General features: G+C 45.3%; 1 protein-coding gene across 1 annotated transcript; it reads left to right on the top strand.

The window, feature by feature from the left end:
• The first annotated feature begins 397 nt into the window (after window positions 1-397).
• On the top strand, window positions 398-10,002 carry COXFA4 (cytochrome c oxidase associated subunit FA4). Its single transcript, XM_073333848.2, has 4 exons — window positions 398-553; window positions 1,504-1,592; window positions 1,968-2,028; window positions 9,772-10,002. The coding sequence occupies exons 1-4, from the start codon at window positions 512-514 to the stop codon at window positions 9,826-9,828; spliced, it is 249 nt and encodes an 82-aa protein (XP_073189949.1). The 5' UTR covers window positions 398-511; the 3' UTR covers window positions 9,829-10,002.
• Window positions 10,003-13,109: the final 3,107 nt, after the last annotated feature.

A 13,109-nucleotide genomic window follows, 5' to 3' on the forward strand; every position in this document is an offset into this window, starting at 1 on the left:
GGCTAGGAGGCGCCAAGCGCAGCCGCCGCGGGGCTGTTTTTAGAACGTCAGGCCCCGGGGGATGCGATTTTGACGCCTGCAGGGTTGCAGCAGAGGCGGAGCCGCTCCCCCCACCCCGGTGCAGCGTTCAGTTGGCGCATGCGCGAGACTCACCGCCTCCTCTCCCCCCCCGTCCCCTTCCACTGTATAGGTGACTAGGGAGTTGCCTGTTTTCTGACTAGGGGCTGCGAGTCCTGAGGAGACGGAGCAGTAGGGGGGACTCATAGCTGACTCCATACAAACCTCTCTGTAAGGTCTGTTTGTTCGGCGGCTGAAGCAGGGCCGCCTCATTGAGGCACAGTGAACGCAGGCAGCCACCAGGACAGCCCCATGTTGGTGATTATATCTGGCCCCTGCAACGTGGGGTCCTTGAATGACATTGGGCCGTACAGCGCGTTAGAGAGACAAGACTTTCCCGAGAGGCCGAGTCAGGGTCTGGCAGAGCGCGAGACCCCCCCACCCAACCGTCACCATGTTCCGACTCATGCTCAGTCAGGCCAAGAAACATCCAAGCGTGCGTGCCGGAGGGCGGCGGCTCCCCCCGGAGCCGGGCGGTTGTCGGGAGGGGGAGGGCAGCCGGAGCCCGGAGCCGGGCGGGTTGTCGGGAGGGGGAGCCCGGGGCCGGGCGGTGTGTCGGGAGAGGCGGGGGCGGCCGGAGCCGGGCGGTTTGTGGGGAGGGGCGGGGGTGGAGGCAGCCTCAGCGCTGTAGGGGTCGGTTGGCGGCGGGACTCCCCTGGCAGGGGACTGTGGGCAAGAATCCCACCATCTGCCGCTCTCATGGGCTTAATCCCGCTGCAGGGAGAGCTCGGTCACCCCATGCGGGTCTCCTGCCCTTCCCCGCCCCTTCCCGCCGGTTCTGGCTCCTCCCCAGGCTCCGTGCCCCCCACCCCCCAACCGGGACTAGCGCCGCCTTGGTGTGACAGCCCCTTCCGGAGACCCGTGTGAGCCCAGCGCGGCGGTGCTGTCGTCGCCCCTGTTTTTCAGAGGCAGCTGGGCATGGCCCTAGAGTGAGAGTAGTTTAGAGGCCCAGGACCCCGTCGCCTTCCTGCAGCGCGGGGCCTTTCCAAGCCCACTCATGGTAACGACGTGATTTTTTTTCAACCCGTTTTCTCGGCTCTTGTGAACTAGCGCGCCTATCGCAGCTGCTGACAGTGTTACCCTAGAGAATCAGAGGGTTAACTTCTGCCTTCTTCTGGGCGTTGTGGGCACTTGGTAGTGGCATGTACCTGTTCCCCACCTGCTGTTCCAGAGGAGCAGGATCTCCTAGCATTAGCACACCGTACGGGCATGCTGGGTCCTTCATGACTAGGCACTGAACCTACTTAGTGACTTTCGGTAGGGTGGCTCAAAACTGATGAGCCAAATGTGTGATCACTGGGCAGGGCTTAATTTCCAGCTTTGTTTTCTAAATGGCATTATGTTTATGTTCTAATCTCTCATTCATTTCCAAATCCTTTGTTCTAGTTGATCCCTCTCTTTATCTTTATTGGAGCTGGAGGTTCTGGCGCAGCCCTGTACATTATGCGCCTGGCAATGTTCAACCCTGATGTCTGGTATGCATAAACTTTACAGTATCTGTATGTATATGCATGTGTGCATATATGTGTGTATGTGTATATATAAAAATATAATATTCAAACAAACTTTGGTGTTTATGAAAAGCTTGGCACTCCTGGAGGCCCATGTTTCTAGCTGAGCTTCAGTGTGCTTCAGAGTTGAGTCTGAGGAAATTATGATTCCATGCTCATGAAGTAAATTTTGAAGACTACCTACAGTAGTGGTGGTTTTGTTATGTGCAAACTTATCAGGACAGACAAGCATTTATGTTTTCTAAGTAATTAAACACCAGTTCTATAATATATAATGCATGTTAAAAGCAGTGTGATTGGTTTATACCTTCTGCTATATTACTGTATTTTTCTTTGTAGTTGGGACAAAAAGAATAACCCTGAGCCTTGGAATAAGCTGGCTCCCACTGATCAGTACAAGGTAAGAGGCAGAAAGGCTTTTAGCCATTAGGGCATCGGCTAATCTACAGATGTATGTTATCTGTGGCCTAGCTACTTTTGGAGGCTCAGCTCCGTGTGAGGCACCGGAGAGAGGTGGTGCAGGGAGGACGGAATATGCTTCCCTTGCTGTCAGTTACTGCCTAGGTTTGGATTGGGAATTAGCAGTGGAGTGATGACTTGATTTGGGAGGCAAGGCTAGATTTGAATATTAAAATGAGACCTCCTATTTAAAATTACCTTTGCTTGGAGGCAGTGTCTAATGAGCTAGAAGTCTCGTTACCTAGGGCAAAGTGTTGAATGAAGAAAGTAGTGCTGCAAATAAATTTTTCAATTCCTTGATACAGAACAACAAGGAAGAATATGCTACTCAGTAGTCAGTGTTAAATTGATATTGGAGGGAGGAGGGCAAAAGCTTTGCGCTCTAAACTACACATAATAGATGTCATGCTAAAATCAATTTTGGAATCCAACTATTTTGATTTCAGTACTACTGCAAAAGTCTTAAATAATTTTTTATGCTTCTATTAGGATGATCAAATAAGTACAGTAGAACCCTGCTAACTTGCAGAGAGTGGGGTGTGTACAGCACACTATTTTTTTTGTTTATTCACAAACTTTATCTGTGTACTTCACTTGGACAACTATGACCCATTTTTTATGACTTAGTAATTTGATAGGAAATCTTACATTCTAAAAATCTTCTGCTAAACCAGAGACCCTCATTTGTGAAAATTGAAGTGTAAACTATTGTGGTTGTATAATATTGCTGAACCCTCTTTTGCTGCATTTCTCGCTTGTTAGTCCTTCATTTCAGGAATATAGGCATTGTAAAGAGAGCTTTTGCAAGACTTCCGAAAAGGATCACTTAGTTGAGACAAACAAGATATGTGAGTCTCTGGGTCCTTTTTACAAATGCTTTTTTGTGACAGACTACAAAAGAAGTGTCTCCATTCCTATTCAAAGATACTTTTTTTTTTTTATTCCAACCTCCTCTATTGTTTACCATACCAAAGTTAATTTGTATGTTAAAAAATACTGCCTTTGCTGTAAACTATTTATAATACAGACCTCACAAGTGTTATGGTTAAACACTATTAAAGTTTGTAGAGTATTTTGAAAACAAAAGTGCAGTATATTTCCTATTTCATAGAATATCAGGGTTGGAAGGGACCCCAGAAGGTCATCTAGTCCAACCCCCTGCTTGAAGCAGGACCAATTCCCAGTTAAATCATCCCAGCCAGGGCTTTGTCAAGCCTGACCTTACAAACCTCTAAGGAAGGAGATTCTACCACCTCCCTAGGTAACGCATTCCAGTGTTTCACCACCCTCTTAGTGAAAAAGTTTTTCCTAATATCCAATCTAAACCTCCCCCACTGCAACTTGAGACCATTACTCCTCGTTCTGTCATCTGCTACCATTGAGAACAGTCTAGAGCCATCCTCTTTGGAACCCCCTTTCAGGTAGTTGAAAGCAGCTATCAAATCCCCCCTCATTCTTCTCTTCTGCAGGCTAAACAATCCCAGCTCCCTCAGCCTCTCCTCATAAGTCATGTGTTCTAGACCCCTAATCATTTTTGTTGCCCTTCGCTGGACTCTCTCCAATTTATCCACATCCTTCTTGTAGTGTGGGGCCCAAAACTGGACACAGTACTCCAGATGAGGCCTCACCAATGTCGAATAGAGGGGAACGATCACGTCCCTCGATCTGCTGGCTATGCCCCTACTTATACGTCCCAAAATGCCATTGGCCTTCTTGGCAACAAGGGCACACTGCTGACTCATATCCAGCTTCTCATCCACTGTCACCCCTAGGTCCTTTTCCACAGAACTGCTGCCTAGCCATTCGGCCCTTAGTCTGTAGCGGTGCATTGGATTCTTCCGTCCTAAGTGCAGGACCCTGCACTTATCCTTATTGAACCTCATCAGATTTCTTTTGGCCCAATCCTCCAATTTGTCTAGGTCCTTCTGTATCCTATCCCTCCCCTCCAGCGTATCTACCACTCCTTCCAGTTTAGTAGTATCCGCAAATTTGCTGAGAGTGCAATCTACACTATCCTCCAGATCATTTATGAAGATATTGAACAAAACCAGCCCCAGGACCGACCCCTGGGGCACTCCACTTGACACCGGCTGCCAACTAGACATAGAGCCATTGATCACTATCCGTTGAGCCCGACAATCTAGCCAGCTTTCTACCCACCTTATAGTGCATTCATCCAGCCCATACTTCCTTAACTTGCTGACAAGAATACTGTGGGAGACCGTGTCAAAAGCTTTGCTAAAGTCAAGAAACAATACATCCACTGCTTTCCCTTCATCCACAGAACCAGTAATCTCATCATAAAAGGCGATTAGATTAGTCAGGCATGACCTTCCCTTGGTGAATCCATGCTGGCTGTTCCTGATCACTTTCCTCTCATGCAAGTGCTTCAGGATTGATTCTTTGAGGACCTGCTCCATGATTTTTCCAGGGACTGAGGTGAGGCTGACTGGCCTGTAGTTCCCAGGATCATCCTCCTTCCCTTTTTTAAAGATTGGCACTACATTAGCCTTTTTCCAGTCATCCGGGACTTCCCCCGTTCGCCAAGAGTTTTCAAAGATAATGGCCAATGGCTCTGCAATCACAGCCGCCAATTCCTTCAGCGCTTTCGGATGCAACTCGTCCGGCCCCATGGACTTGTGCATGTCCAGCTTTTCTAAATAGTCCCTAACCACCTCTATCTCCACAGAGGGCTGGCCATCTCTTCCCCATTTTGTGATGCCCAGCGCAGCAGTCTGGGAGCTGACCTTGTTAGTTCAATATAAAAAGTTTAAACCTCATACTTGTAGCAGATTCACAGTCCGTTTAGCTTCTCGAGTTAACCATCACTGGCAGTAGAAAAAACTCAAGTTTACCTAAGAGATTGTTACCACAGTATCTTCAGTATTATGCTTACTAAAAGGAAATCTCCAAATGCTGACATTTTGTTCTAAGGCAAATGGCCATACGTAGTGTAGTTTTTTTACACTTCTGGAGAAAGGTCAAAAGAAAAACCCACTTTTGCACTCTTTATCAGTTATGTTAATGGGAAACTATCCTAGGTGTAGATGCTTTTATTTAATGCTAAAAATATGCTATAGGTTGGTCCTCTTCTGAATAACGGTATAACTTCTGTAGTGTTCCCAGCCTTGTACTGGCATAAGAAGCAGAAATCTCAAGGTTTACCATATTTGGTCCTGTGTATCCTTTGCATTTTTTCCTGGCAGTGTCACTAAAACAACTCCTCATGTGTTGTGGAAACTAAAGTAGTTGAAAGTATTGGAAATTATAGATACAGTGGCTGATGACGTATAATTCTGATAAACACAATAAAAAGTTTCTTTTTAAAGCAGATCTCTAGGGAAATTTGTTAAGGAAAGCAACTGTTTTCCAAACTAATATGCAGAATCTCAGGATTATAGTGAGTAAGGTAGAAGCGTGTAATGAGAATGAATGTGTTTATGCAATCTTAACCCCTTCGTTCTAGTTGCTCAAACTTGCTAAAACTCGCTTGATTTGGTCTCTGACCAAAGGTGACTTGTTTTGAAGTATGGGTTTAAAAAATGGCTCCAAAGCTTGAACCCTGTAACTTGAACTTAAAGCAAAAATCTATATGCAGTACACTTTTCACTGCACAGCTCAAGTGAGCCTGTATATTTTAGCTGTATAAGTGTACAAGCTGAAATCCTGATCCTCCAAATTGATCTCCATGGGTATATCGCTGAACCCATACAAGTAAAGTCAGTGGGCTCTGCACAGGCTTGCCTGCACAGATCAGCTTGGTGGGTCAGGATTCTTATGAGAAATCTGAAGTTAATATGGTAATTGTAGGTTTTTGTCAAATGATTTGTAAGTATTCAAATCTTTCCTGGAATGCTCAAACCCCTCACTAATGGAAATGCCTGTTTCCCTGTCAAATTTCATTTGTATATTTCCAGATATTCTGGTCGGAGGGCTGCTAAGTCTTGTGATTTTGGGGGGGGCTACCCAAGAGCTGAATCACTCAAATGTCTCCAAAAGCTTGCTTTTGGATAAAGATCATGCCTGTAAAATTTCACTTCGAGTTTAAAAATTATGACTGATAACATAGAATGGATGTTAGAATACGGTTATATACCTTAGTTGTAATGGTTACTGCCACTCCTGCTGTCATTAAGTCACTGCTTGCTTATTTAGTCCAAACATATGTTTAACAATGTCTTATTCAACCTTGGATGCTAAAGTATGCCTTACTAAGAGTCAATATTTGATCAGTACTTCAGTATTTGACTTATTTCCTTGTCATGCATTTTCTAAGCTCTTAATACAAGATGTAGAAGATCTATTCTCTTTCCGATGTTATACCTTCCTGTCTGTCCCACACTACGGTGACATTTATTTTAGGACTGGTCCAGATTGTGATCTGAGCTACAGTCTTTGAACCCAGAAGACCACTTGGTTAACCATGCAGCTTTTACTAATACGGTTCTAAAATGTTCTCTTGCCCACTTTATGCACGTGTTCTCATTCTTTTCTGTTTATGTATTGCTGTACTTAGTGCTTCACAATTCTCCCTGTTAACAGCATCTGGTGTATGAATAAGGCTACAGCACAAAAAGCTGTTCAATCTTACCCTTGATTTTTTCCCCCTATATCCTGGTCTTCACAAGATAGTATGAGGGATTATCTCTTTTCTATCCGTGAGGACCTCTGTGATCATTAGGGATTGGCAACTGCTCTAAATGTATTACTCAATAGGATTAGGAATCTAAATTTGATGGGACTGAGAATAACTGCTGTTAGAGTGAATGGAGGCTTCTAATCAGCTCTCCATGGCTAATCTTGGTTTAAACCATCACTTTCACCTGGTGATTGAAACAGCCCTCTGTGCCACTTTGGTGCTAAGATCAGGGGATGCCAGAGAACTTCCTTTGTGTGGTCCGAGAGGTGTACAAGGGATGCAGCACCACCATTCGCTTGGTCGAAGGGGAGACCGCCGAGATCCTGATCCAGAGCGGAGTTAAGCAGAGCTGTCCCCTCAGCCCCATCATCTTTAACCTCACCATGGAGCTGTTGCTGAGAGCAATCTCCAATGGCACAGATGGCTTCAACCTCCACAGTGAGAGGGTGAGCGTCCTGGCTTACGCGGATGACCTGATCTTGACCGCGGAAGACCGAGAGAACCTCCAGCGTATGCTAGATGCCACCAGTCGAGCTGCTGACTGGATGGGGCTCCGCTTCAGTGCAAAGAAGTGCGCAACTCTCCACGTCGACAGCAGCAAAATGGACTCAGTGCAGACAATGGGGTTCCAGGTCCAGGGTGAGCCTGTCATCCCCCAGCAGAGGGGCAGGCATACCAGCACCTCAGCATGCTGACAGATTTCCATGTCTGGCAGACACCTGAGGACACCATCCAGGAGATCTTGCAGGATGCCAACAAGATTGACGCCTTCCTGCTAGAACTGTGGCAGAAGATAAACGCCTTGAACACCTTCCTGATCCCCTGCATCTCATTCGTCCTAAGGGGATCCGCCGTGGCGAAGGTACCCCTCAACGAGGCAGACAAGATCGTCCAGCAGCTGGTGAAGAAGTGGCTATAGTCTACATCGCCCACAGGCATGGAGGTGCCAATGTCCCCTGTATGGGCGACCTGTGTAACATCACGGTGATCACCCACGCCTTCTGCCATGCTGACGTGTCCCGACGCCATGGTAAGGAACATCACGGCAAACACCCTCCATGATGCAACAAAGAAGCAGATCGGCAGAGCCTCCTCCAACCAAGACATCGCCACCTTCCTGAGCGGTTCCCTGGATGGCGAATTCGGATGGGACAGGCGTGACATCACTTCACTGTGGTCCCACGCTCACAATGCCATGTGTTGCTGGGGGAAGCACATCGGCTGCCGCTGAGAGTGGTGAGGAGCACCAGGAGCTGGGAGTCCTGGTGCTGCAGAACAGGTCCGATGACAACACCGTTGTCACCCCAAGCACTCCAGGGGCATTCTGGAGAAGACCCTGAAGGCAGCCATCCACTCACTGTACATGGAAACCCTGAAGCGTAAACCAGATCAGAGTAAAGCCTTCGAACTGACCAGCAAGTGGGATGCCAGCAACCACTTCCTTGCTGGGGGTGGCTTCACCCGTTTCACCGACTGGCGGTTCATCCACCATGCCTGGCTCAACTGCATCTCACTCAACAGAGCCATCCGCCACAAGACAAGTGTTGCAGGAAGTGCGGCTGGTCAAACAAGACCCTGCCCCATGTCCTGTGCAGCTGCAGGCCCCACTCCAGAGCCTGGCAGCTGCACCACAATGCCATCCAGAACTGTTTGGTGAAAGCCATCACACCACTCCTGGGGGAGGTGGCCGTGAACTGCGCCATCCCCAGTACAGACAGCCAGTTGTGACCTGACGTGATAGTCACCGACAAGGCCAGAAAAAGATCATCCTCGTCGACGTCATGGTCTCCTTTTGAGAACAGGACCCCGGCCTTCTGCGAAGCCTGAGCTCGTAAGCTGGAAAAATATGCTTCCCCCCTCTTCCACCCTCCCCCCCCCCCCAGCCAACACCCTGAGAATGAAGGGCTACGAGGTGCAGATGGATGCCCTGATCATCGGAGCCCTGGGTGCTTGGGACCCCAGCAACAAGCGTGTGCTGCAGACCCTGTGGATCGGCGACGCTACGCATGGCTCATGCGGCGTCTCATGGTCTTGGACACCATCCGATGGTCCAGGGACATCTACATTGAACATATCACCGGCCACCAACAGTACCAGGAGGTGTGAGCCGGTACGACGACATGCATCAACTATGAGAAAGGGACAGACTTTTTCCATTGGACCACATGAACTGGAACCATAAACTCACTGAACATTAAATCTCAGCAAATGAGGGTAAATCAATCCATCCTCATTGTATCCACTCATTATACTCCACACCTGAACATAGTCATTATATGAACAAGATACCCCCATATCTCAATGTCTGTACTTTGACCCGTTAACCTTTTTACTCCCAATCGGGGAGATTGCAGGTTATGTATTCCTTACACCACCTGTTCCTAAACCAAATTTCGCACCCCTTGATAATCTGTACCTTATTCCCTGATAACCAGAAACTTCCATGCTTAAACTCTGTACCGTTTTCTTTACTTCAACATCTTAATAAAATTATTAAATTAGTAATTTATCCAAAGATGACTGGAGAGGAAAGGACACTAATAACTTCCCTGTTTTTCAAAGTGAACCTGTCCAAACCATTAGTTCTCCATAATGTGGTATGTTAAAGAAGCTGAGGTACAACCATCCATGGACCGTCTCTTCCAAATTCTGTATATTAATGTTCAAATATTTAATCCTGGGGATGGTAAGGAAGTTCTGTGGGTTCTTGATGGGCAACAGTTAGAAAACAACTGGTTTAAACCTTGCAGTGAAGCTGACTTTCAGATTCACTTTAACTTGGGGCTCTTGTGACATATGATAAAAAGCATGTACCATCAGAACTTAAACTAGAAATGTATTTTAAAACATGCAGCTCTTGTGCTAAAGTCCATCTATGCACTTGACTATACTAATGTCTCAAAGAAAATGATGTGGTGTATATAGCAATAACTGTTTGTTTTCAGTTAAATTGAAAGTAGTCTTCTCCCCTAGTACAGACTTGGATCTTGTCCTGATCAAAACCCTCTTTTTTTTTTCCCCCTCCCCTCCCCCACTCCCTCTTAGTTCTATTCGGTCAATGTGGACTACAGCAAACTGAAGAAGGATCGTCCTGACTTCTAAAGAACAAATTCTTCTCCCTTTACAAGCTGCACAGAATGAAGGTCTTCCAGAAGCTGTCCGCACAACTAATACACTTAATCATCCAGGAAATGTTAATTAAGCTTGCCTCACATTGCACTTTTAATCATGTGCTGGAAAGTAGCTTGTTGGGGCTTAATAAACATCTGAAACTTGTGGAGCGTCTAATGTTTTATTTCATGAAATAAAAATAGATTGATGCTGACACTGGCAATTGCATAGTCCAGATATCTGGCCTGTCAAATATTCAGGAAAAATAGAACTGGCATTTCTTCTCCTAAAACAACCTCTGAAATAAGGCTGTTGACTTTACTTTTTAAGAAAATACCTCCCCTTGAGAACAGTGATTAAAAACAATAGCCTCTGTCACTGGTGTTCTCAGAAGTTAACTTAAAGTTGTCTAGCAACTGTCAAGATCTTGACTGACCAAGAAAATAGAGATGTTGCAGTTCCTTTTAGTGAGAGGCTCTTTTGTATCACCTTTCCTCAAGCACGAGTTTTTTCTAATTTGTCAGTGCTGGAAGTTCCTGGGTGTGGTTTTTGAAGTATAAAAATGAAAACTGGTCTTCTACAAACCTCTTTAAAGTGTAGTTATCACACTTGTCAGAGGTACAGCTAACTCTGATCCCTCAAGTCTCAGTGTACCTCTAACAGCTATTGGCATTTTTGCATTTGGTTCCACTCTAGGGTATCTCTACGCTGCAAATAAAAACCCATGGCTGGACTGCATGCTGGCTTGGTCTGTGGGGCTGTTTCATTGCAGTGTAGCTCAAACTCAAGTCAGCTGGCACAAGCCAGCTGCAGGTATCTCACTGCATTGTAAACATACCCTTAAACAGCATCCTGGGATATAGTATTCCTTGGGTCAACTGTGCTTCCCTCAGCAGGCCTTGCTGGGTTTGGCACCCACCATTCTCCTTGGGAGTTTGTGAGTAGTGGTGTGAACCAAAGGGTTGCTTAATAAGATGTAACAAAGCAGCCTTTGGTAGGACACTACTGAGAGTACCAATTCAGGAAAATTGCTTAGAGCAGGGCACTCACAGCCCAAGGCTGGGGGTCCTTTGCACACCTAACCAGCCAAACAGAGAGGACTTCTGGTTAGCCAGTGGGGTAAAACCAGAGTCATACAAGCAATTCCCTCAAGCACTCCAGTTTCCCAATGTCAACACCAGCACCACTCCTTATGGGGATGAATGGTTACAAAAAACAATATCCCAGTAAAAGGAAAAAGTTCTCCTGATCCTGAAGGACCAAGCTCCAGACCCAGGTCAATATACAAGTCAGATCTTACCCACAAATCACACTGTTGCCAATCCTTTAGAATTTAAATTCTAAAGGTTTATTCATAAAAAGAAAAATATAAATGAGAGCTAAAATTGGTTAAATGTAATCAATTACATATAGTAATGGTAAAGTTCTTGGTTCAGGCTTGTAACAGTGATGGAATAAACTGCAGGTTCAAATAAAGTCTCTGGAGTACGTCACAGCTTGGGTGGGTCATTCAGTCTTTTATTTAGAGCTTCAGTTTGTAGCCAAGTTCCTCCGGAGGTAAGAAGTAGGATTGAAGACAAAATGGAGGGGTTTCCACGGACTTTTATATCCTCTGCCATGTGGAAGGACACTCCTTTATTCTTATTGTGGAAAATCACAGTGGCAAGATGGAGTTTGTATTCACATAGGCAAGTCACATGTCCCTGCATGACTCGGTTCTTTACAGGTAGAGCAGCCATTGCCCACATGCTACCTTGAACGTTCCCAGGAAAGCTGCTCCATGTGGGATTGGAGTCTCCCAAGGTCCGTTGTCAGGTAAGTGTTTCTTGATTAGGCACTTAATCTGAAGAGTTCCTTCTCCATAAGCTGGCCAAATGCTTCACTGGTGCTACTTAGAATCAAACACATTGAGATACAAGTACATAGCCAATATTCATAACTTCAAATACAAAAGTGATACACACATACAGACAGCATTCATAACCAGCAATTACAGCCTTCTCATAGAAACCTTACTTGACTTCCTTTGTACAAGATTTGGTGCTATTATAGGACCTTGGTGGCAACAATGATCTATACGGTCACAGTTCATGTCAATAATGTCACAGAAGGCAGTATAGTAGAAGTTATAAAAACAATCTATATTCTTATCTAAATTACCTGGAGGCTTGCAATCTCTTGGCAGAGACCCTGTCTCCCAAGCAACTACCTCCTCCTGAGAAAGCCACTTCTGTCCAGCCCAAAGTCCTGTGTCTGTTTCCTGGGCCTTTGGGCTCTGCTGCCTGAAACTAGTCTGGTGACGTCAGCTGGTTCTTGCCGCGTGGAACTTCAAAGAAAATGACTCTTTTGTTGTCCTTTAAGTAGTGCCAGATGGATGGCAATCTGAAGCCATTGTACTTTCTGCCTAGAACAGTCACCCTCTTTCTAAATCCCATGTTTTCTTTCAATAAACATCTTTATAACAATCAGGCATATAGTATTAAATTATTACAGAGACACCTCATGTGCTTCATGGTAGTTGTAACCGACACCACTCTCTTGGGAGAATGTTTCCATAAATTCATATGATTTCTCTTTCCATACTCTAGTGTGGGGTACATCTGAGGAAGCAGCATCAGAGAGAATTTAGCAAAGGAAACTGAGGTAGATAGTTTTTCATCTTCAGTCTCAGGCTGAGCCACGCTGTTCAGTGACTGCCTGCAGAATTTAAGTAAAGATCAGTTTGAAAGGTAAGGCCCTATTGGGCAAAGCACTTGAATATGTGCTTATCTTCAAGTATGTGGGCAGTCTTACTAAAATCAGTGGGAGTACTCAGAGGCTTAAAGTTAAGCATATGCTTTGCTATATTAGGCCATAAGTAAACTTTACTTATTTAGACTGGATGACTGTCCCAGGATGCTGAATAGTAGGGTACTTAATCCCTCTGAATTACTTCAATTGTATGTCCATTGAATTTGAAAAATTTCTGATTTTTAGATCTTTATACTCTTTATCAGCCAATGAAAGTTGTTAGCAATAGTTCTTGAAGTGCCACTGTACAAGAAACAAAGTAGCCTCTAAAAAGAGTATTGGATTTTTGTTTTCTGTGCTGTGAACTTTTTGCATGCCAGACATATTTTTATATGGTTCCTTTTTTTGTTTGTGGTTTAAATCCAATTTATTCTCAGGCTTTACAATTTTAGTTTTGAATTCTTACCAGATCAAAACTGGCATGCAAGTTACCAGCCTTAAAATAAGTGTTTCCAAAGCAGCTTGATACAAAGAGGAAAAAA

The sequence above is a fragment of the Lepidochelys kempii genome, chromosome 2 (assembly GCF_965140285.1).
Source record: "Lepidochelys kempii isolate rLepKem1 chromosome 2, rLepKem1.hap1, whole genome shotgun sequence".
NCBI lineage: Eukaryota > Metazoa > Chordata > Testudines > Cheloniidae > Lepidochelys > Lepidochelys kempii.

Bases quoted from the DNA above. Each gene is read 5' to 3' on its own strand.
- COXFA4 (XM_073333848.2), top strand. From the start codon at position 512: ATGTTCCGACTCATGCTCAGTCAGGCCAAGAAACATCCAAGC. The intron at 1,593-1,967 runs GTATGCATAAAC...TTTTCTTTGTAG, and splicing joins ATGTTCAACCCTGATGTCTG to TTGGGACAAAAAGAATAACC. The intron at 2,029-9,771 runs GTAAGAGGCAGA...ACTCCCTCTTAG, and splicing joins CTCCCACTGATCAGTACAAG to TTCTATTCGGTCAATGTGGA.